The sequence below is a fragment of the Nuphar pumila genome, chromosome 12, assembly GCF_984573655.1.
Source record: "Nuphar pumila chromosome 12, dmNupPumi1.hap1.1, whole genome shotgun sequence".
Taxonomy (NCBI): Eukaryota; Viridiplantae; Streptophyta; class Magnoliopsida; order Nymphaeales; family Nymphaeaceae; genus Nuphar; species Nuphar pumila.
This window is the reverse complement of record NC_143260.1, coordinates 101,194,515-101,216,104: the sequence shown is the minus strand read 5'-3', so window position 1 is coordinate 101,216,104 and position 21,590 is coordinate 101,194,515. Positions and strand designations below refer to the sequence as shown.

At 38.7% G+C, this 21,590-nt stretch overlaps 1 protein-coding gene and 1 pseudogene across 2 annotated transcripts; one reads left to right on the top strand and one right to left on the bottom strand.

The window, feature by feature from the left end:
* The first annotated feature begins 422 nt into the window (after positions 1-422).
* On the top strand, positions 423-15,596 carry LOC149821336 (RHOMBOID-like protein 1). 2 transcript variants are annotated; one of them, XM_089983773.1, is made up of 6 exons: positions 423-1,360; positions 4,192-4,355; positions 5,468-5,538; positions 5,624-5,883; positions 14,962-15,088; positions 15,193-15,596. In XM_089983773.1, exons 1-6 carry the CDS (start codon positions 1,059-1,061, stop codon positions 15,313-15,315), a joined length of 1,047 nt encoding a protein of 348 aa, XP_089839899.1. In that variant the 5' UTR covers positions 423-1,058; the 3' UTR covers positions 15,316-15,596. The 2 variants fall into 2 exon arrangements, with proteins under 2 accessions (XP_089839899.1, XP_089839898.1); XM_089983772.1 differs by having other exon boundaries at positions 5,375-5,538.
* Positions 15,597-20,767: 5,171 nt separating this feature from the next.
* LOC149821335 (zinc finger A20 and AN1 domain-containing stress-associated protein 6 pseudogene) lies at positions 20,768-21,319 on the bottom strand (annotated as a pseudogene).
* Positions 21,320-21,590: the final 271 nt, after the last annotated feature.

Sequence of the window (21,590 nt, the reverse complement as noted above, 5' to 3'; positions counted from 1 at the left end):
CTAGGGGTGTCAATGGGTCGGGTTTGACCCGGATCCGACCAGTACCAAACGCTATAAGCTCAGGGTTCGGTGATAAATAAGAAAAACCTTATTAGAATCCGGGTTGGACCCGAAGGGTCAGATTAATACATGGTTTCCGGTATGGTTTGCGAAATGTTATACCATACTCGGGCTTCAATTAAGATCCACAAATTTTCAATGTAAAATGCTAAAAAAATATTATTTTGCTAAGTATGATCCGGGTCTGATTGTTTTTATAGGATCCGAATATGGTTTTTCTTATTGTGGGTTCGATTAGACCCGGGTCAGAAATCTAGTTTGAGTCTGAGTCAGAACCAAAAACCCGACCCATTGACACCCCTACTTCTCACCTTCCATAGACAGCAGAGAGGTAAAAATCTGGCGCACGTGTGGAACCCCCACCTGGTTCGACTCGTCTCTGGAGAAAAACAATAGAAGAAAAAAAAGAAAGAAAAGAAAGGAGGGAAAGGGGGAAAACCAGGTGTTTGGTGAACCAAATCCAACTCCTCTTAGTATCCCAACACTCTTTGCTTTCACGCGTCTTTTCCTTAACTCGTATTTTTTTTTTTAAATTTTTCTTACGATTTACTTATCTGATTTAATTTAAATCATCGGTTTCTCTTCTCTCCCTCTCTCGATCATTTTCCATTTGAATTCTTCTTCTTTCTGTTGGTTTTGATTCATCGCGTCTCGTTTTGTTTTTTTTTTCCTTCTCTTTTTGTTGATCGGTTCATATCTCGGGGCGTCGATTGCTCTTTTGTGGCGATTCTTCGTCTTTTGTATTGTTGATTCTGTCATTCTTCGGATTGATTTCTTTCGATATAGAGGAATTTATTTGATATTTTCGTGTTTCCTTCGCCAGTAGATTCTTTCTTTTCTGATTGTTTAACCCTGTTTTTTTGTTCAATTTGTGTTGATTTTGGTTTGAGAGTTCGTTCTTTCGCTGAATTGATTGGTAGATTGTGGGAATTCATTGTCGCTTTTCAGTTTGGTTTTTCTCTTTTTCCGTATTTGGGGGAATCGAGGGTTTTGTGTGAATGGGGAGCGGAGGTCCCTCCGATATCGAGAGCAAGGCGCCTACGCATCGAGGCGGGAAGGTGGTTCATCCGGTCGAGGGTGATCACCCGGTGGTGTATGCGGTTGTTGAGCGCGAGCCCGCCGGGAGCTGGTTCCCGTGGCTCGTCCCCTTTTTCATCCTTGCGAATGTTGCCGTCTTTTTTGTCACCATGTACGTCAATGACTGCCCGAAGACGAGCGGGAATTGCGTGGCTGGGTTCCTGGGAAGATTCGCGTTTCAGCCGTTCAAGGAGAATCCACTACTTGGGCCTTCTTCTTTGACGTGAGAAAAATCAACTTTTCTTCTCTTTGGGTTCTTCATTTTTGCTGATTTCTTTTGCTTTCCCATATGTTATAATTGTTACCTTGATGAAGGTCTTCTGTCTTCTGCTTATTTTCTCTGTTTGTTTGGCATTGCAAACTGTTGGATTTGGTTTTAAAATCGTACTTTCCTGTTTGAAATTGATAGTGAAATTCATAGACCTAGGTGGGATAGGAGAATTGATAAAGGGAATAGAGATGATGATAAAGATCATAGTGAGAAACAGCAGAATTCCGTACGGGCACAACTCTTATTTGAACGGAGTGCAAAAAATAGGATCTTTGTTGTCTAATATAACAAACACTAATATAATGGAATTTTCAGGTTTTGTATGGCATGTGCGGGTCCGCGTGCAAGTACTTGCACGTATATAGTTATGTTTGTGTATTTAATTTTCCACGCTTCGTAACTTTGTCACCAATGCTACTCGTATTAGCGTCCAAGTAATATAGGTTGTAGACCTAATTATTGAATATACGGTGTCAGCCCTTGTCTCTAGTTGAAACAGTGTCTGTGGTTAGTTTTCCTGCTGCCAGGGCCATATGGTCATTGGATCTATTGTTCACTTGTCACCATAGAGATAGAAGAAGCTTAAAGCAGCAACCGAGTTTACGGTAGTGTCAGCCCTTGTCTCTAGTTGAAACAGTGTCTGTGGTTAGTTTTCCTGCTGCTAGGGCCATATGGTCATTGGATCTCTTGTTTACTGATCAAATCTGTTTGTAATTGCTGTATTATTACCATAGAGACAGAAGCTTAAAGCAGCAACTATGCGGCTTCTAAGTTCTTGTGATATTTTCTAGATTTTTGTTTCCTCAAGTTTTTATCAGGACATATAAAAAAATGAAATTAAAAATAGAAAAAGGAGATTTGTGAAAGAATAGTACCCTTTTTCTGAAATTTAGCTCAGAGAAACATAAATATCATGTAAAGTAAAGAAAAATATGCGATAAAATATCACATTTTCTCGTTATATTTTCAAAATGGCAAATTGTCACCATGGTTATCACCATTTACTCTGAGCGTTCTCTAAATTATGTCTGTTTTTGGTTCTTCACAGTCATTTTGGGGTTTACTCTTGTGAACAAGTCTATCGTGTGTTTTGTAGCCTTTTCCCTCAACTAGCTTTACTTTTGATAGTGTTAAATAGACTCATATGCTTACTGGTGCTGTTTACATCAGGTTGTAATTCCTTGTTTATTGTTCCATCTGACCATTTAGTGGGTTCATTCTACATTCTTAATTGGTTGTTTAATTCTATATTAACAACTATCATGATTTGGCACTTATAATTTGGATTTTGGAGGCTGGGCCATTTAGAAACTAATATATTCGAGAATTTGAAATCAAGTGTGTATTGTACACACACACATCCACGTGTTTGCAACTTTGCATGCATGCACACACACACACACACACACACACACCACTCCATATATGTGTGGTTGAAGTTGTGTTACGAGTCTGCAAAAGTATCTGCTTTTTTGGTTATCTCTTTCTGATAACTCTCTGAGTTGTCCATGTATCATGGCTATGGGGCTCAAATTTTAATTAACTTTGTTAGATTTTGTCGAGATAGGATTTGTTCTGCTGAATTGTTTCATTGTTTTGCTGTCACTTAACTGATAATGTTCATATTTTAAAATATCAAATGCGTGACTAAAAAGCACTAGACAATACCTAGGCATCGACCTAGCATAATCACCTGGCTTGTCTAGGTGGGTAGGCATCATATAGAACTACATTGCAATGTATCAAGAAAAAAAGTTCCTATGTCACATGGGTTGCCTAGATCACTTAGGTTGTCCACCTTGTTTGCCCCTTAGGTACCTAGGAATTTCTAGATTTTCCCACTTTTTACGCATAGACACAAATTTAAAATTGGCAATCTTCCAGTTCTTTGGGTGATTTATGCTGTACTTGCTTATTATATGTGTTTGATACATGACGTGGAAGGGAATGCATTTCAGGTTACTTAATTCTATATTAACAAGTATCATGACCACTTGGAAACTAATATATTTGAGAATTTGAGAACAAGCGTGTGTACTGTATTCACTGTATGCACACACTCACATCCATGTGTGTGCATGCATGCCCACCCACCCTGCTCCATATGTGTGTGGTTGAAGTTGTTATGAGCCTGCAAAAGTATCTGCTTTTTTAGTTATCTCTTTCTGATAACTCTCTAAATTGTCCCTGTATCATGAAATTTTAATTAACTTTGTCGGATTTTGTCTAGATAGGATTTCTTCTGCTGAATTGTTTCATTGTTTTGCTGTCACTCAACTGATAATGTTCATTTTTGAAAATATCAAGTGCATGACTAAAAGCACTAGACAATACCTAGTCATTGGCCTAACATAATCACTTGGCTTGTCTAGGTGGGTAGGCGTCATATAGAACTGCATTGCAATGTATGAAGAAAAAAAGTGCCTATGTCACATGGGTTGCCTAGATCTCTTAGGTTGTCCACCTAGTTCACCCTTTAGGTACCTAGGCATTTCTAGATTTTCACCCTTTTTACGCATAGACAATTTTTTAAAACTGGCAATCTTCCAGTTCTTTGGGTGATTTATCCTCTACTTGCTTATCATATGTGTTTGATGCATGACGTGGAAGGGAGTGCATTTCAGGTTACTTTATTTTTTAACTTTTAGGTGGCTGAGATACTAATTTCAATATTGATGGGCCTTTGCCATTTTATCATTTTGGCTTTAAAATGTGGACATTCTGACAATATTTAGCAATAAAATACAGCATGCCTACACCTAAATTTTGGTCTGTTCTCGCAGGCTGGACAAAATGGGAGCTCTTCTGGTTAGTAAAGTGGTGCAAGGACACCAGGGATGGCGTCTTATCACCTGCATTTGGTTGCATGGTGGAGTTTTTCATATACTTGCAAATATGTTGAGTCTTCTTTTCATTGGAATTCGTCTTGAACAAGAATTTGGTTTTGGTATGTCTCATATCTTTGTTATGCATTGCTGAATTTGGACATAGTGAGATCTGATTTTGTATTGGTTTGTTATAATGTTCAGTGTGAGCTGTTGTAATTTGTTTTTTGTTTTGTGCTATGCATATATGACATTGCAGGAAATTTGTTAGAAAAGTCTCAATTTAGTGATCTAGTGTTCTTTAAAATTATCAATGCTGATGACATATTGACTGTTGATTTCCCCAAAAAGAAACAAAAGAAAAAGGCTAGAAGTTTCTATTGGTTCTATTAATAAGTTTTATTCTCGTCTTCCACAAGTGAGGTGCAATTATGCTTTAGGCAATTGTTTGACAAATGGAAACATCCTGAAATGATTATTGTCCAGACCAAATAGAACTCCTGAACACTTGTTAAACCTCTTAAGATTTCAGATTATAATAACAGTGTAGGGTTGCTATGCTATTACCCTGTCTAGATGTGCTTCTGCTTCCATGCTGTTTATGTATGAAAACTTATATATTTTGCAGATTTAATCAATTGGCCACAAAAAATTGGACTGTGTAGTTTAAAGGTTTGTTGTCAGCTTTATTTGATGTCACTCTGTTGAGAAGGGTTGGTTCATTTGGTAGCATAGTCTTTATCGAACGCTTGTGCAGATTTTGGGACAGAAGTTTATATATCATGATTTTATTGGGGAGGCTTGAGACTTGGATTATTTATTGTGAAGGAATAGCACAACATTTCCATTTTTTTTTGATGTTATGTGTTTTATGTGTGGTTGCTTGATTGGAAGAGTAAATTTCATAATGCATTGGTTGTTGCATTTTTCGTATTCTGTTTTCATAGGATTTATTAGCACGACATCATTATCATGGCGTCATTTTGTTGCATTTTGGGGGCTATTGGGGTAAAAAAAACAATGAAACATGTTATTTTGAAATTGTCCTAGTACTTGTTAATGGAGATTGGTGATACCTGTGTCATTCCTTGGCTTCACTCTCTTGCCAATTGAGTAGACTGAAAGTTTGTTTCATTTGCAGTGAGAATTGGCATTTTATACATTCTCGCTGGAATTGGTGGGAGCCTTTTGTCAGCTCTTTTCATTCAATCTAGTATCTCTGTTGGTGCATCAGGTGCACTTTTTGGTCTTTTAGGAGCTATGCTTTCTGAGCTTCTCACAAATTGGACAATCTATGCAAATAAGGTATTTTTGACTTTTGTGACTTCGTGTATGATTTTTTTGAATGCAGAGTGTCAATGCTTATGCTATATGTCTGTATGTATTTCAGTTTGCAGCTCTGGTGACTCTTGTGTTTATTATTGCAATCAATCTAGCAGTTGGAATCCTCCCTCATGTTGACAACTTTGCTCATATTGGAGGATTTATTTCAGGATTTCTTCTTGGATTTGTATTTCTGATTAGGCCACAGTATGGATGGGTTAGCCGGAAAAATGTGCCTCATGGATATGATATGACATCTGTCAAACCAAAACACAAGATCTATCAATACATACTGTTGGTAGTTGCTTTAGTCCTCTTGATTATCGGGTAAGCATTGCAGGTTCTCTTTCTATATTCTGAAAGCTATAGTTTTCTATTTTTCATTTTACTTGATTTCTGGAATCAGTTTCTTTTAAATCAAAGAAAAAAAGGAAAAAGAAAATGCAGCGCTTTCTCCTCTTTGTTTTATGTATCTTTCCAATACATTCTTGTCCTTGTTGTAGATATTATAATGAACTCCTCAAGGCTTGCTCATGTATATTTTGTAAAAAATGCCTCGTTATGCCTTTGAAGAGCATGCATGGAGAAATTTGTAAGCGTACCTTATTCATGTAAAACAACTTATGGGTTAATCTCCAAAACTACAATTGGTGGAAACTTTTTGTGTGATTATATATATATATATATATATATATATATATATATATATATATATATATATATATATATATAAGATTTGATTCTGGATTGCTGTTAATAATCTTATTCATGACATGAATGGGGATGATTTTATTTCTTATGATACACTAGCATGATAAACATGGCCTTTCATTTTATTTATTCTCTGTCAAGAAATTATTGTCTATCCATAATTCTCTTTTTGTATGTCTATCCTCGCTGGAACCACTGATGACTCCTTTCTCCAAGAAATATTTCTGGGGACACGATCCTAATCCTAGGGCAGTGGTTATTTTAAGATTGATAACTATGGACAGGGTGCTGGTTCAAATGCACCTTGAAAGTGGAGGCTTCCATCTTGCAAGTTACTGTTCTGTGTGCTGTGAGATGCAGATCCTCATGACATTTACTCTGGTGGTGTACTTTCTTCAAAAATCTGAGGTCTCTTGCATGCTTCAAATGGAATTTTGACAAGTGGAAGGTCGTTTCCCTAGGCATATTTTTTCAGCCACTTGGGCCAAGGAGGGGAAGAGTTGCACCAGATTTGAGATGGGTGATTTTTCTCGCTTGGTTGGTGGTGGGAGAGGAACAGGGGAGTCTTTGAATAGGAGGAAAATTATCTAATGACTCGGGGAAGAATCCAGCGTGCAGTTTTTCCTATAGATTGACTGAGTCAGACACTAGTTGAGTTGGATCAAGTAGGCCAGAGCTGCATGTTAACTGTGTTTTCCTCTCTCGTGTTTCTTTCTAACTATTTCAGCTGATCCCTGTCCCTCTTTACTCTTCTATTTCAAGAAAAGTGTTTTTCCTTTTCTCTTGTGAGAAAAACTTCCCTAGGCTTGGCAGGTCATTCAGGTTGGATGTGTACATTAGCAAACCCTACATAATCAGACCGCCTAATTGGATTTAGCGTTGGACTTGGATTCTGGTGGAGAAACATTTTTACCTAATACAGATCTGATAAGCCCTTATGGGTTGCAATGTAAAGGATGTTGGATTTTGGATGGTAATTGGGTTGAATCTGAAAATCCTGATCAGATCCAACCTCATTAGCTGATCATGTGCCAAACCAAATCTGTTAACACTCCTAAATCTAGGTCAACGGAGACTCTATTACCCAGGGTTGTGTGTGTTCACATGCATACACGTGCATATACATGCACTCATTGTTAAATTATATGTAATAAACTAGGAATCTTTGTTAGTTTATTTTTAGTTTAGTTAGCATAGGTCTAGTTTAGTTAGAATAAGATTTTTTGTTTTATTTTTTTACTTTATAATCTTTTTGACTAATCAATGTTTGACTTAGTCAAAAAGGTAAAGACTAAAGAGACGTTGGGCTTCCAACGGCTCTATTGGAAGCCCAACGACTCCCTCCTTCTAGCCATTCTCAGTGTGTATAAATATGGGGCTTTGCCCCCTCATAATGTAAGCTTTTTTTAGTGTGATTTCCGATCAATAAACTATATTTTTTTCTTCTTATTGTTGCATACCCTTCTTTGGGTATTTTGTATGAACCTTTAAGGTTCTTGTGAGTGATCTTTCTCGGCACTTTGGTTGGTGCTATTTGAAGTTTTGATTGGTGGTGATCCAAGAACTCATATTCTTACATCGTATCAGAGCTTGGTGATCAAGCTAAGTTTAGTTTCGGTGCATTGGGAAATGTGTCATTCAAAGTTTGAAAAAGAAGTGAAGTTCTTTTCAAGTATATGTAAAAGCTTGGAGGATCACTCATGCTCGTTATCGGTGGTGGAGTACTCATTATCCTCTCTTTTATCTCTTCTCTTCTTCTTCTTTCTTTTTTTTTTCTTCTCAAACCTTGTAAAATGGATGGCAATGATAATGTCACAATTAAACCCATTAAGCTTAACGATTCTAACTATGCTACATGGGCTTCAATTATGAAACACCTTATATGGGAAAAAGAGTTGTGGGGATTAGTTGATGAAACCGATTTGGAACCTAAGCTAATCCTTACAAAAGTAGAAGGTGAGAAAGAAATACCTCTTACCGAGGTTGAGAAAAACAAAGTTATTACCACTTATGAAAAAGTGAAAGGAATGGAGAATGTGACATGCCAAGATTATGTCTTGGCTCATAAGTAGTGTCGATATCAAAAAATGTTAACGATGCTTGGGATTATCTTAAGAGAATGTATTATCTTAAAGACATTGTACATGTGTGCAACTTACAAGACAAAGTTCGAAATATGGTTTAAGGGGATAAGAGCATTAGAGAGTACTATAATAGCTTGTCCGAATTATGGAAAGAGTTGGCTCTTCTTGAACAAAAATGGCATTATCCACAAGACATAGAACTTCGTCAAAACCAAATAAATGAGGAGCATTTCTTCTAATTTATTAGTAGATTAAGATCGAAATTTGAATCAACCAAATATGTTCTTTATCGAGGAAAGATTCCATCAATAGAAGACACAATAGAAGAATTAAGCATGAAAAATAATAGGCTTAAGAAGAGAATCTCCAAGTGTGATGATGACTCAGTTCTAGCCGTATCTAGACTGGAAAACTATGATCGTGCATACAAATCCCCACACTATGGGAGAACAAATGATGAGAAACAAGAAAATGAATTTGAAACAAGGAAAGTCATTTGTTACTATTGCCGAGAACTGGGACACGTGAAAACTTATTGTTCGAAATTGAAGAAACCCTATGAAAAGAATGTTGCCTCTGTCGAACCTCCACAAGAATCAAGTGAACAATCCATTGAAAGCATGTCCTTAATAGGGATGGCAGTGGGGCGGGGCGGGGGACAAGGTTTCCACCCCCGCCCCGCCTCAAAATTTTATCCTCCACCCCCGCCCCGCCTCCGCGGCGGGGATGGATTTTATCCTCCACCCCCGCCTTCATCCCCGTTTCATGTCCTCCACCCCCGCCCCGTCCCCGTCCCCGCCCCGTCCCCGTCCCCGCCCCGCCCCCGCCCCGTCCCCGTCCCGACCCCGCCCCCGTCCCCGACCCCGCGGGATGAGCGTGCTCGTCACCGGCGCCGCTGGCTTTGTCGGCACCCACGTCTCGCTCGCCCTCCGGAAGCGCGGTGACGGTGTCGTCGGCCTCGACAACTTCAACGACTACTACGACCCCTCGCTCAAGAAGGCCCGCCGTCGAATCCTCGGCGACCACGGCGTCTTCGTCATCGCCGGCGACATCAACGACGCCCGGCTCCTGGCCAAGCTCTTCGACCTCGTCGCCTTCACCCACGTGATGCACCTCGCCGCCCAGGCCGGAGTCCGGTACGCTATCGAGAACCCGGCGTCCTACGTGCACAGTAACGTCGCCCGGCTCCAGGGTTAGGAAATTAGGGAAGGGAGTTAGGGTTAGTAAACAGTTCATCTGAGTTGGGGGCGGGGATGGGGCGGGGCCGGGACGGGGATGGGCCGGGGGCGGGGCGGGGATGGGCCGGGGCGGGGCCGGGGCGGGGATGGGGCGGGGCGGGGGAACGTGCCAGTCCATCCCCGCCTCCACCCCCGGACGGGGATGGATTTTAACCTTCATCCCCGCCTCCATCCCCGTTTCATACCCTTCATCCCCGGTCCAAACGGGGCGAGGCGGGGCGGGGCCCCGCTTTCCCCCGGTCCACTGCCATCCCTAGTCCTTAATACAATTAGTGAAGGCACTTCAACCTCTATTCAAAGAAGCATTTTCATCCACTAGAGCCGCAGTCTCTTCCGTCGGCATATCTAATCTCGGTAAATCTCTTTGGCTCATTGACTCAGGTGCCTCTTTTTATATGACATTTAACATTGATATGTTATCCGAATGTCATAACTCATATGGGTCAAATGTTTTTACCGCTGATGAAACATCTCTTGAAATCAAAGAAATAGAAAATTTTGAAAATATTTCTCCAAACTCAAAAAGATTTTGTATTCCACAAATTTGATATATTCCTAAACTTAACCTAAATATTTTATCTGTCTCTCAATTATTTGACCATGGATGTAATGTTTTCTTCTCCTCTCGTAGTTGTCAAGTGCATGATCACCAGTCAGGGAAGCTGATTAGGGAAGGCAATAGAGAATGAGGCTTATACTACATGGATTTTTCGGAAATACTCAAGAATACATTATGTTGTAATGTTCAGAAAATGGATTTGGATCTATGGTACAAGAGACTTGGCCATCCTAGTGTATCCAAGATCCAATTTTTTTCAAATATAATTTTTTTTTTTTGTAATTTTGAAACCTTTACATGTAAAAAATGTATTCTTGGTAAAATGAAGAGATTACCTTTTCAAGAAAGAACCTTTGTCTCTTCTCGACCACTTGAGTTAACCTACATGCGGATGTGTGGGGACCCGCACCTGTTATATTAGAAGGTGGTTTTATTTATTATGTAATTTTCATAGATGACTTTACAAGACATACTTGGATCTATTTTCTTAAGCATAAATCTGAAGTTTTCTTACATTTTCAAATATTTTATAATTTAGTAAAAAATCAATTTAAGAATGAGATTTCAATCTTTTGCACCAATTCAGGGGGGACAGTTTTTATCAAAAGAGTTTAAAGATTATTTGAATCTATATGGTATTACACATCAAAGATCATGTCTCTATACCCTTCAACAAAATGGTTTAGCAGAAAGAAAGCATAGGCATATTATAAAAACAACAAAGACTTTACTCAATACACATCAAGTACCAAAGATTTTTTGGGCTGAAGCCACTCTAACTGCAGTTTATCTTATTAACAAAATGCCATCCTCTTCATTAAATAATATATCTCCTGTTGAAAAACTTTTCAAACAAATTTCAGATTATTCTAGATTAAGAGTTTTCGGGTGCAAGTATTTTATTTTTTTTGACAAAAATTACAAACTCTCTCCTCGTGTTATTCCTTGTATTTTTTTAGGATATGCAAATCACCAAAAAGGCTATAGATGTTTTGATCTTAAAACTAAAAAATTGTGTGTGTCAAGAAATGTATCTTTTTTGTAAAAGTAAAGTTTTTTTAGTGTAAGAACTCTAAGGAAATAGATGAGTATTCTTTTTTATTGGACTTAGTTCCAAAGATTGATGAATGTGATATTAATAAAAGTCAAGAAGATCAAAATGACATGATAAGTACATAATCATTTCGTGATAATCAAGATTGTATTCAATACTCTATGCGGGATAATTTAGAACAACCATATGCTCTCGAAAAGTATACTAAAGAACATGAACAAATACCAATAAGAAGATTATCTAGAGTGGCAAAAGTCCCTGAAATTTTTGTGTCCTGTGAGTCTTTTTCACCAAAGTATCAAGCTTATATTGCCTTAATACACTCCTACATAGAGCCTTCTAATTAGTTGAAGCAATGACAGCGAAATTAAATGCCTTAGAAAAGGCGAATACCTTGACTATTCAAGATATTCCGCCAAGCAAAAACTTATGGGTTGTTGATGTGTGTATAAAGTTAAAACCAAGAGTGACGGTACTCTTGAGAGGTTTAAGGCCCAATTAGTTGCCAAAGGTTATTCCTAAGAGTATGAAATAGATTATGAAGAAACATTTGCTTCAGTCGGTAGAATGACCACAATTCGGACCTTAGTAGCTCTTGCCTCTGTAAAGAAATGATATATATATCAAATGGATGTCAAGAATGCATTTCTCAATGGAAGCTTAGTCGAAGAAGTGTATATGGAACCACCACCTGGCATTAATATTTCTAAAGAAAAAGTTTTTCGTTTAAATAAGGTTGTTCTTCGTTTAAATAAGGCTTTGTATGGTCTTAAGCAAGCTCCAAAAGCTTGGTATGATAAATTTAGTCAAGTTATGCTTGATTTTGGTTTTCAATTTTGTCTTACTAATACAGCTTTATTTGTTAAGAACTCTAATGCAAGTATTATTATCCTTCTCCTTTATGTAGACGACATAATTATCACTGGTATTGATAAATAGAGAATTGATAATATTAAAAAATTTCTCAAAATACACTTTGAAATGAGTGATTTGGGTTTTTTTAAATTCTTTCTTGGTATAGAAGTTGTTTATTCCTCTAGAGGCTATTTACTAACTCAATCTAAATTTGCTCTAGATATTGTTGATATGTCTGATATCTCAGATGAAAAATAGGTCGACACTCTCGAAGTTGTAAATATCAAAATGAAGATTGATGATGGAGAACCACTTGAAAATCCAATACCTTAGAGACAACTTGTCGAGGCATTTTCTTATCTATCCATTACAAGACCTGACATTGTGCATGTCATTCACACAACAAGTCAATTTTAGCATGCTTTTACCACTGTTCATATGAGAGTTGTTTTGCGTACTATTAGATATATTAAAACCTTCATTTTTCGAGGACTTTTCTTATCTGCTTTTTTCTCCTTAGATCTAATTGCTTATACTAATGCAGATTGGGGAGGTGATCCTAATGATCGACATTCAACTACTGATTTTTGTGTATTTTTAGGTGAATCATTGATCTCTTGGAAATGCAAGAAGCAAAAAAAAGTCTCTTTCTCATCAACTGAAGTTGAGTACAGAGCTATGACCACAACCACTATGGAAGTAATATGGCTAAGACGCTTGCTTCATGACATGGGTGTTCAGAGTACAGAAGCATCACGACTATACTGCGACAACAAAAGTTCTATTTACATCGTCAGCAACCGGACATTCCACGAACGAACCAAGCACATTAAGATGAATTGTCACTATGTGCGAGCGGAATTTCTACACGGCGCCATTGATCTTCTCTATGTTTCTTTAGAATATCAACTGACAGACTTCTTTACCAAGCCTCTCGCTGCTCCTCGATTTCACTTTCTCTTGGACAAACTTTCGGTTATCTAACCATAAGTTTGAGGCGAAGTGTTAAATTATATGTAATAAACTAGGAATCTTTGTTAGTTTATTTTTAGTTTAGTTAGCATAGATCTATTTTAGTTAGAATAGGATTTTGTCTTTATTTTTTTATTTTATAATCTTTTTGACTAGTCAATGTTTGACTTAGTAAAAAATAAAGTCGTTGGAAGCCCAACGACTCCCTCCTTCTAGCCATTCTCATTGTGTATAAATATGGGGCTTTGCCCCCTCATAATGTAAGTTTTTTTTAGTGTGATTTCCAATCAATAAAATATATATTTTTTCTTCTTATTGTTGAGTACCTTTCTTTGGTTATTTTGTATGAACCTTTGTGGTTCTTGTGAGTGGTCTTTCTCGGCACTTTGGTTGGTGCTATTTGAAGTTTCAATTGGTGGTGATCCAAGAACTCATATTCTTACCGTCATCACACACATAATCGTTACGCACACATGCTCAAACTCTCAATACTCTTCTGTTTACTGGTTGTGTTTGCAGTTTGGACCCAACCAGGCTCTTTGCAATGGATGCTTGAAATCCATCAGCTAGCACCGTGTATTTGGCAATACTTTGATTCTGATGCCATATTTACAGCGTATTGCTTATATGATTGACTGACATCTATAGAGTAGCATGTGAAGTTGATACCTGGTAGTTCTAGTTGATGTTTCAACTTTGGATAGCCTTAAGTGGTGATGCATGAGTCTTTGGTTATTGGTACATACCTAGTTTTCCATGCTGGCTCTTTTTAACATGCAGGAACTAGATTTGAGCTGAGTCCTCTTTTTCAAACTTCAGCCCTATGAATCCAGTTTTGCTGTATTCTTTCTTGTATAATGTTATATACTTAACAGTGAGCATATGGTTTTCTTATTAAATTCGGTAAATTTTTCCAAGTTGCTCTTGCTTGGTTTCTATTTTATTCATTTCGCATTGTTGTAAAGCATCTTATGCAGTATGCAGCTCTAGGGATAACCTTTCTATATAATGCGGTACCAGACTGAAGAATATGGAAGGTTGTCATCATCATTCTGATTATGATGGTATGAACTCGATTAGCTGCTCAAATTTATGGTGTCATTTGAAAAATAGACCTCTGTCTAATGCACGTTATGAAAATATTTGAAAAGTGTGAACAGAACATTGGGAAAATGTGTTGGAACTTGGAAGAAACTGGCAATGAGAATATGTTGGAGATGGTAAAAGAGGAGGACAAGTGCCTGCACAAAACATGGGCTGAGGTCATGAGAAATCAACCTGAAAACACAAAATTAAATTGAAGGCTATTTACATCATACTGAAATTTATTTAAGGTGGGAAATTGGAAAAACATTGGTAAACAAATTTAATGGGTAATACATAATCAGACAGGCTTGGCCAAAGTTCCCAATGAATTTCAGATATAAGGCTAGTTTCTCTGTACATATAACTGTTCAGAAATCTTAAAGATCATCTGATGGACAAAAGTGATTAGAACGTGCAGTATCATGCGGGCTTGGGTCAAAATTAGCAGTTTTATTGCCACACTCTAGTGAAAGGTATGGGATTCTGTCATTCTTCTCATTGCTAGATCTTGATCCTTAAAAATTATTTCAGCTTACACGAGTGCAATATAAACTTTGAACACGTTTCTCCCTCGCCATTTCCTGAATACATGGGTATAAATGACAGTTTACTCTTGAACTGTAAGCTGGTTATGTTTTGTCCATTTACCATTGTTGAGATGACGTCTATGACAACCCATTCTTATATATTCAACTCTGAGATAGTATTTCCATTATTTGAGTTACCGTTTTTCTTTTGAATTTTGTTGTCATGATTGAATTTAACTGTTAAGATTGGCTGTTCAACTTCAATCATTCAACCCATTATAGAATTTTCTTCTTGGACAAGACTGATCTCTATTTGCAGGTATTCTGTTGGTTTTGCCATGCTTTTCCGTGGAGTTAATGGAAACGATCAATGTTCCTGGTGCCATTACTTGAGCTGTGTGCCAACATCCAGGTGGAACTGCAAGGCTGAAAACATAACCTGCTCAGTAAGTTGTCACCAGTCTGTCATTCCATCTTATTTGAAAATGTCTCTTCATGATATGGCTTGAAAATTGAATACTTGAGCAACAAATTATACTTCTTGCTGCAGTCTTTGCAGACTGATGATCAGTTGAGCTTGACATGCTTGAACAATGGGAGAGCGAATACATATCAATTGGCCAATGCAACTCAAACTCAGATAACATCTCTATGTTCTCAGCTCTGTGGTTAATACAACTGCCCTGAATGTGGAAGGTGGGGTTTCATGCTAGTGCCACTTCTGGAAGATGTCATTTTGCAATGAAGCCATATATGCACCATGCAATTACATACAGCAGGTTCATGCGTGCTTTCTTGTTGCCCTGAATGATTTAGTTTCCCTTTGTGATTTAATTATGTTTTATCATAAGATTAGGATAAACCAGTTTCAATGATGTACAATTTGCTGGATTGTAGCCAAGACTTCATGTAATATAGCCATTCTTTGGGGTCTCTATCTGGTTGTTTTTCTGCTTCATTCTTTTGTTTCATAGCTGTACTCATTTAAAATCTTCTAGACATGACATTGAATCCAAGAGCACCTCTGCGGTGAACTTGCTAATGTACCCTCTTAGTTTTTTTTTTTACCGTGCAGTGAAATCGGTTCTCTGAGGACCACGTTAGTAATGCCATTCAACTTTCTGGCGAGCAAGTTACCTGACATGACCAGCTCGAGCTGGCTTATTTACTAAAAAAAAACATTGTTTTAAAGATGGAAGTAATAGGATTGAACTCTAGACCTACTGACCTGAACTCGAGCTCAAGCTGGCTTGTTTACAGAGAAATACATTGTTTTAAAGATGGAAGCAATAGGATTTGAACCCTAAATCTGTTACTTGCAAGCCAAAGACTTCAATCATTTGTTCTACACTACAATCTGTCATGTATAATATATATATTTTTTAAAGAGTTATGTATAATATATCAAAAATGTGTTGGGAGGAAAGCAGTAGTGGAAATGCTTCCCCTCTGTGAATCTCTTAGGGATTCAACAACTATTTTGGCGGCACAATCACATAAACCTCCAAATACACCAAATCTTATTCATTGAAGAATTATTGTCTACATGCTTGGAATTGAATATAGTTTACTCATGCAAGAAAAGAATGAACTAGAGAAAATGAGAATGGCCTATGTCTCAAAGCTTGGAATTGATTACAGTTTACTCATGCAAGAAAATAATGAACTAGAGAATTAGAATGGCCTATGTTGCATGATGGAATAGGTTCCAATCTAGCTAATATGATAAACTTGTCAAACTTTTCACCCTAAATCTTATACAACCAGCTTCACCATCACATATTCACAATGCAATAGCAAGGGAAGAACATGTTAATTTTACGTGGCAAAACCCTCTCCTAGAAAAGAGAGAAAAGCCAAGGAGCTATTGAAGAAATCTACTAGGTGAAATTGGGTTATAATGTTTTTAAGCTCCTGAGCTTATAAATTCACTTCCCTTCCAACAAAAATCTCTCTTGGTGTTATATGGGCCTCAAGTCCCTTTCTCACACACCCAATGTAGTGGAATTTCATCCTCATCCTCGTGTCTTTCTCACAAAGAACAAATGATTATAGGCTCTAATACCATTATTTAAAGCATGTTGAAAATTTAACCTCCATAAGTAATTACATTAGACTCTTTACGAAAGGGATTCAAAAGGAGTGTAGCCATTCAGATGCGGATGAACCTAACCCAACAATCCGAACTGACATGTTCGGCTCGCCAAGTAAAATCTGAGCACGAGTGGAGCCATGAGCAGCTCGCCTCATTTTCTAGGCCTCTCTGTAAGAAGAGGAAATCCGGACCGTTATCTGCACTTACTGAAGGGCCATCATTTTGGATTAACCATCAAATAAAGAGTTTAACTTGCTTCCCATTCGTTTAACTCAGATTAAGCATGAGCTAAATGCATTAAAATTGCAAACCAACCTCATTTTTCCATTCCCTCGTTTTTTTTAGAGGAATCCTCCACACCATGTTCTAACCTCATCGCTGTTTTCCCTTGTCGACGTCATTACAACGTCGATGCTTCCTCGTTACTGCTTCCATATGAGCAGACCTTACATGGCAAACTAGTGATGCTTCTGTCTTATACCCAGATTGGATTCTCCGCTGGCGGGCCTGGTAACTGAACGAGCATGCTCAATGAGGTTGAACCTCAGCTCAAGATCAGGTTTGAGCTAATGACAAGCCAACCCAAGCTTAAATGGGGCTCATTTAGTATTGTAAATGTTGAGAACAACTGGATTTGAACATTCAACCATCTTCTTCCAAGTGCTCTACAACATTAACTGAACGAAAATCATAGCGTATATACATAAGATACATGCTTGATGAGACTACGTGAATGCATTGCTCAGCTTGGTAGCTCTTCACTTGCAGTTCATGGCTCAGCTCCGTGAGTACAATTTATGATCTTGATTGACAATGTGATGAGTCTAGTCGAGGAGATCCGCGAGCTGCTTGTCCCATTTATCAGCCCTTTACGCCGGTGTATCAGTGATTCCTGCATCACATCATAGTGAGGCTCCGTTCACAGAAGAGGAAATCGTAATTCGTCATGCTTAGCAGGTGTAGCATGGAGTGCGAGTGTAGTGGGTGGTAAGGAAAATAGTCTCAAGAGAGAAAAGCTAAACCAACCTATGAGTGACATAGACTAAAGGGTGTTGTCTGGTTGTAGGAGCGGAGCAATAAGAGTGAGCCACAAAGCGAGGATCTTCCAGAGTGCACTATGTGAGGGCAGTTTCTTTTTTATGCAATGGTTTCTTACTCAAAGACGGTCAAGCTTAGGCAGGGGTGTAATGTAAGATATCACTTTTGTGTCAAGCCTATACCATTGTTGCTAGTCTGTTGCTTGTCATCATGTAAACAGCAATGGAAAAGCACTTATACAATTTGACCCATGAATTTTAGTAGAAAATTCCATATTAGAATATCATTATGGCATAGTTTCTCAAAATCATGACACCAAAAGAAAATTCAAACACGTTTTCAACCAACCTGTGTGGCGTACAAATGGAACTTACAAAATCAATAACAGGAAACTGAAGAGGCTCTAATCTCACTTTATTGAGAGAAGCCGTAAACTGAGGAAGAAGCTAGAGCAACAACAGTTTGATCATCACTGCCATGGTTGCAATCCCAAATAAAAACTAAGAACTCATTATGTGCTCAACAATTCAAACAGGAAGCTCATAAAAACACTAACACTCATACAAAGTTGAAGCAAATGTCATTAGCAAATACAAAAAGGATGAATACTCTTAGCAATTATATAAATTAAAAAAACTTCAGCTAATATATCAATACTACTAACCACAGCAAACAACAATAATAACCACTAAAAAAATTAGGTAGACTGGATACGCCATATATACACCATTAAGCAAATAGAGATTTCTTTTTAAGGCTTACTCGTATGTGATTTACCAATTAGTAACAATCTAACATGAAAGTGCATTAAAATGTCATTAGTCAAGCGTCCCAGCTGCAGAATCCAAATGCCCACAATTCCCACCAAAAGAACAATTACAAACATATTAAGTACTCCAACAAGTGACAGAAAAATGTAAAAATAACTTTACTATAATACACCGTCGCCACTTGCAACAGGAAACTCTTTAGTTTCCTAGAAATGAAACACCAAACATTTTAACACATAAACATTCACTGTTACCATCTTACAAGTGGAAAGTATGCTAAAGGAGAATACAATGCAAAACATTCCAGGCAAAAAAAATGTGCACCAAGATCAGAACTCTCACTATATCTCTACCATTTCAAAAAATTGAAAACAAAAGAAACCAAATCAAATCACAAGAGAAACATATAGCAGAACCCAATTCCTCCTATCAGTTCTCCAAACAAGCCACATCTAAAATTCACAAGAAAAAACAAAGAAAACCCAAAAAAACATTTATGGGTATCAAGAAAAATCCAAATTTACACTCAGAAAAAACATAATTCCTAATATTCAGATCATGGATACCTTAGAAAATCATGAATCTTATCAAAGAAACATGAGATGGGTCTTTGAATCCCGCCCCCCCCCCCCCCCCCCACGATCCCTCGGCACTGACGTCTTTCACCAGATATACATAAGCAAAACCACCTTCTCCGAGCTGCCTGACGATTCTAAACATGTTTTCATTGATCCAAGCATCCCCACCTTCATTAACGTCGTCATAGAGAGCATTCAATCTGGAAAACGAGCAACCCATCTTCTCTCTAGAGAGTCCAAGAACCTAAATCATCTCAAACTAGTCCAAGATCTAGCCTTGCAATCAACGTAGACCTACCAAATCCCGATGAATGTTTTCCTCGGATCATGAACTCGTTTCGGAAGCTCGGTGGGGTACCTCTTTGAAAGCAAGCACACGGGAGAGAGGAGGAAAGCACGGGCGAACGCTGGCCTCCCATGAAGCTAGGCAATGGAGGGTTCGATAGGGTCGACAACTGCTCAGATAGGAAACAAGGACAATGGTGTCGATGGGTCTGCTCATCGAAGAGAGAATGGGGAAGCTGACCGACTAGAGAGAGAGAGACGCATCGATATTTTTTTTTGTCCCCTTCATTCCTATTCATTTTTGTAACCGGGGGAGGTGGATAAAAAATTACACACTATAATGGACGCGGCAGATGCAAAACATCGTCCGCCGCATTCAATGTTTATTGAAAATTTCTATTCTCAGCGATATTTTTGTCTGAATCTCATGAAAAATGACACAAATGAACAAAAAAGACAGAACAGAACATTGGTTCTGCTCGTTCAGGAACAACTATTCTGAGTCCAACGTTTGTTTGGACCGTACTTAGATGATATGTTCAAATGTCTGTTGTTTCATAATGATATGCTGACAACTTGGACAATCACGGATAATGGGTCAAATTACTTTATTTTATTTTTGCATTGTATGACCCAATTTAATTTCTATAGTATCTTCTCATAAACATTTCTTTTTCTATTTTTATTAATTTCAAGCTGTGCACACTGCCAGATCCTTCATTGACATGGGGAACTCTTCTTCCATCTGAAAATTCAATCCAATTTTCACGTTAGCAGCCATTTCAATTCACTCACTTTGAGGGGGTTTTGGATGCACCCGCTTATTGAAAAAGCAGGATAATTTGGGATTTTAAACTATTCCCCTCATTGCAAAAATTTCAATTTATCCCACTTTTCCTGCAGATTCAAATTGAGCTAATGTTGGAAATAGTGAGAGTAGCAATTGTTGATGTCAACAAAGAGATGAGCACAAAGACGTAAAATAAAGAAATCAAAACCCATGACTTTGAATCCAAAACATACATTACCTTACCTCACCGTTTCTTTTTCTTTCCCCTTCCCACTCCTTTTTTTCAACTCCTTTTCCCACCTCCTTTAATCGATTGAAAAGCAACACACGGCATGGCAGAGGCCTACACCAGCTAGCATATCTATGCACTACCCAACAAGCCTTTTACTTTGTACGCACGGTTTATTCCATCACCAAGGAAACTACAGTTTTCACTCAGGGAAAACCAAAAAAAAAAGGGGACGAAGAAGAAGAGGGGGGGATATCTCCGGCGCCATTATCGCAGAAGAAGATTGGGGATCGATCAATTCCCATCTCTACGTTCTTTTCTTCTTCACACTTTCGGAGATTCAAATCTTCTCGAGTTTCTCTGCTTTGATTATGGGATTGGCCCTCGCGATGGCTTCCCGCCCAGCAGCCTTGAAGTCGAATGCGCAGACGTGCTTCTCGGGCAAGCGGTGCAACGCGCAGAATGTGCTACCACAGCTGCACTTGAACCCCGTCAGACCCACCTGCTTGTTGCAGCTGGAGCAGCGGTTCGGCTTGCTGGAACTCGACGACGAAGAGGAGGAAAGGGAGGGGGAGGAGAGGGAATAAAGGAAAGGGAAGACAATGGCCTGGTGGGACACATCGGCGTCCCGGATTCTGGCCTTTTTGGGCGATTCTTCCGTGAGGCTTAGCGATTTCTCCAGCGCGGATTTCGCCGACGACGACTCCTGGGGATCCTTCAACCAGAGGTCTCGGTAACACTTAGAGCAGAGGTTCATCATCGCTAGGCTGCCGAAGAATCTGCAATTGTTGGCGCAGAGGCGGTGGTTCTCCGACGATAGGCACCCTGTCACGTCTGTTCCTCTGTTCCAGCTCTCCTCCGCCCGACGTCGGTGATGAACAGCTGCCGCCATTATCGCCCATCTGGCTCTCGCTTGTGGCGATGCGGCAGACGACGATGATGAACAGCCTCTCCCAGCGCCGATGATGAACAGCCACCGCCATCATCGCCTCCACTCGTTTGCCCGCTGCACAAGAGAGAGGAGGTCGAGCCCGCTCGTCGAGAAACAGTTAAATCTGTTCCTCCCTTACCTGCTATTTTCGTAACAGGGGAGGTGTAGAACAAAAATAACATGCTTTTATGAACACGGCGGATGACGTTCCGCCGTGTCCCACGTTTGTTAA

What these genes read in the sequence shown, in the direction of transcription:
- LOC149821336 (XM_089983772.1), top strand. Translation starts at nt 1,059, where the DNA reads ATGGGGAGCGGAGGTCCCTCCGATATCGAGAGCAAGGCGCCTACGCAT. An exon ending in TTAGTCCTCTTGATTATCGG is followed by an intron (nt 5,884 to 14,961) that starts GTAAGCATTGCA and finishes CTCTATTTGCAG; the next exon opens with GTATTCTGTTGGTTTTGCCA. An exon ending in CTGAAAACATAACCTGCTCA is followed by an intron (nt 15,089 to 15,192) that starts GTAAGTTGTCAC and finishes TTCTTGCTGCAG; the next exon opens with TCTTTGCAGACTGATGATCA.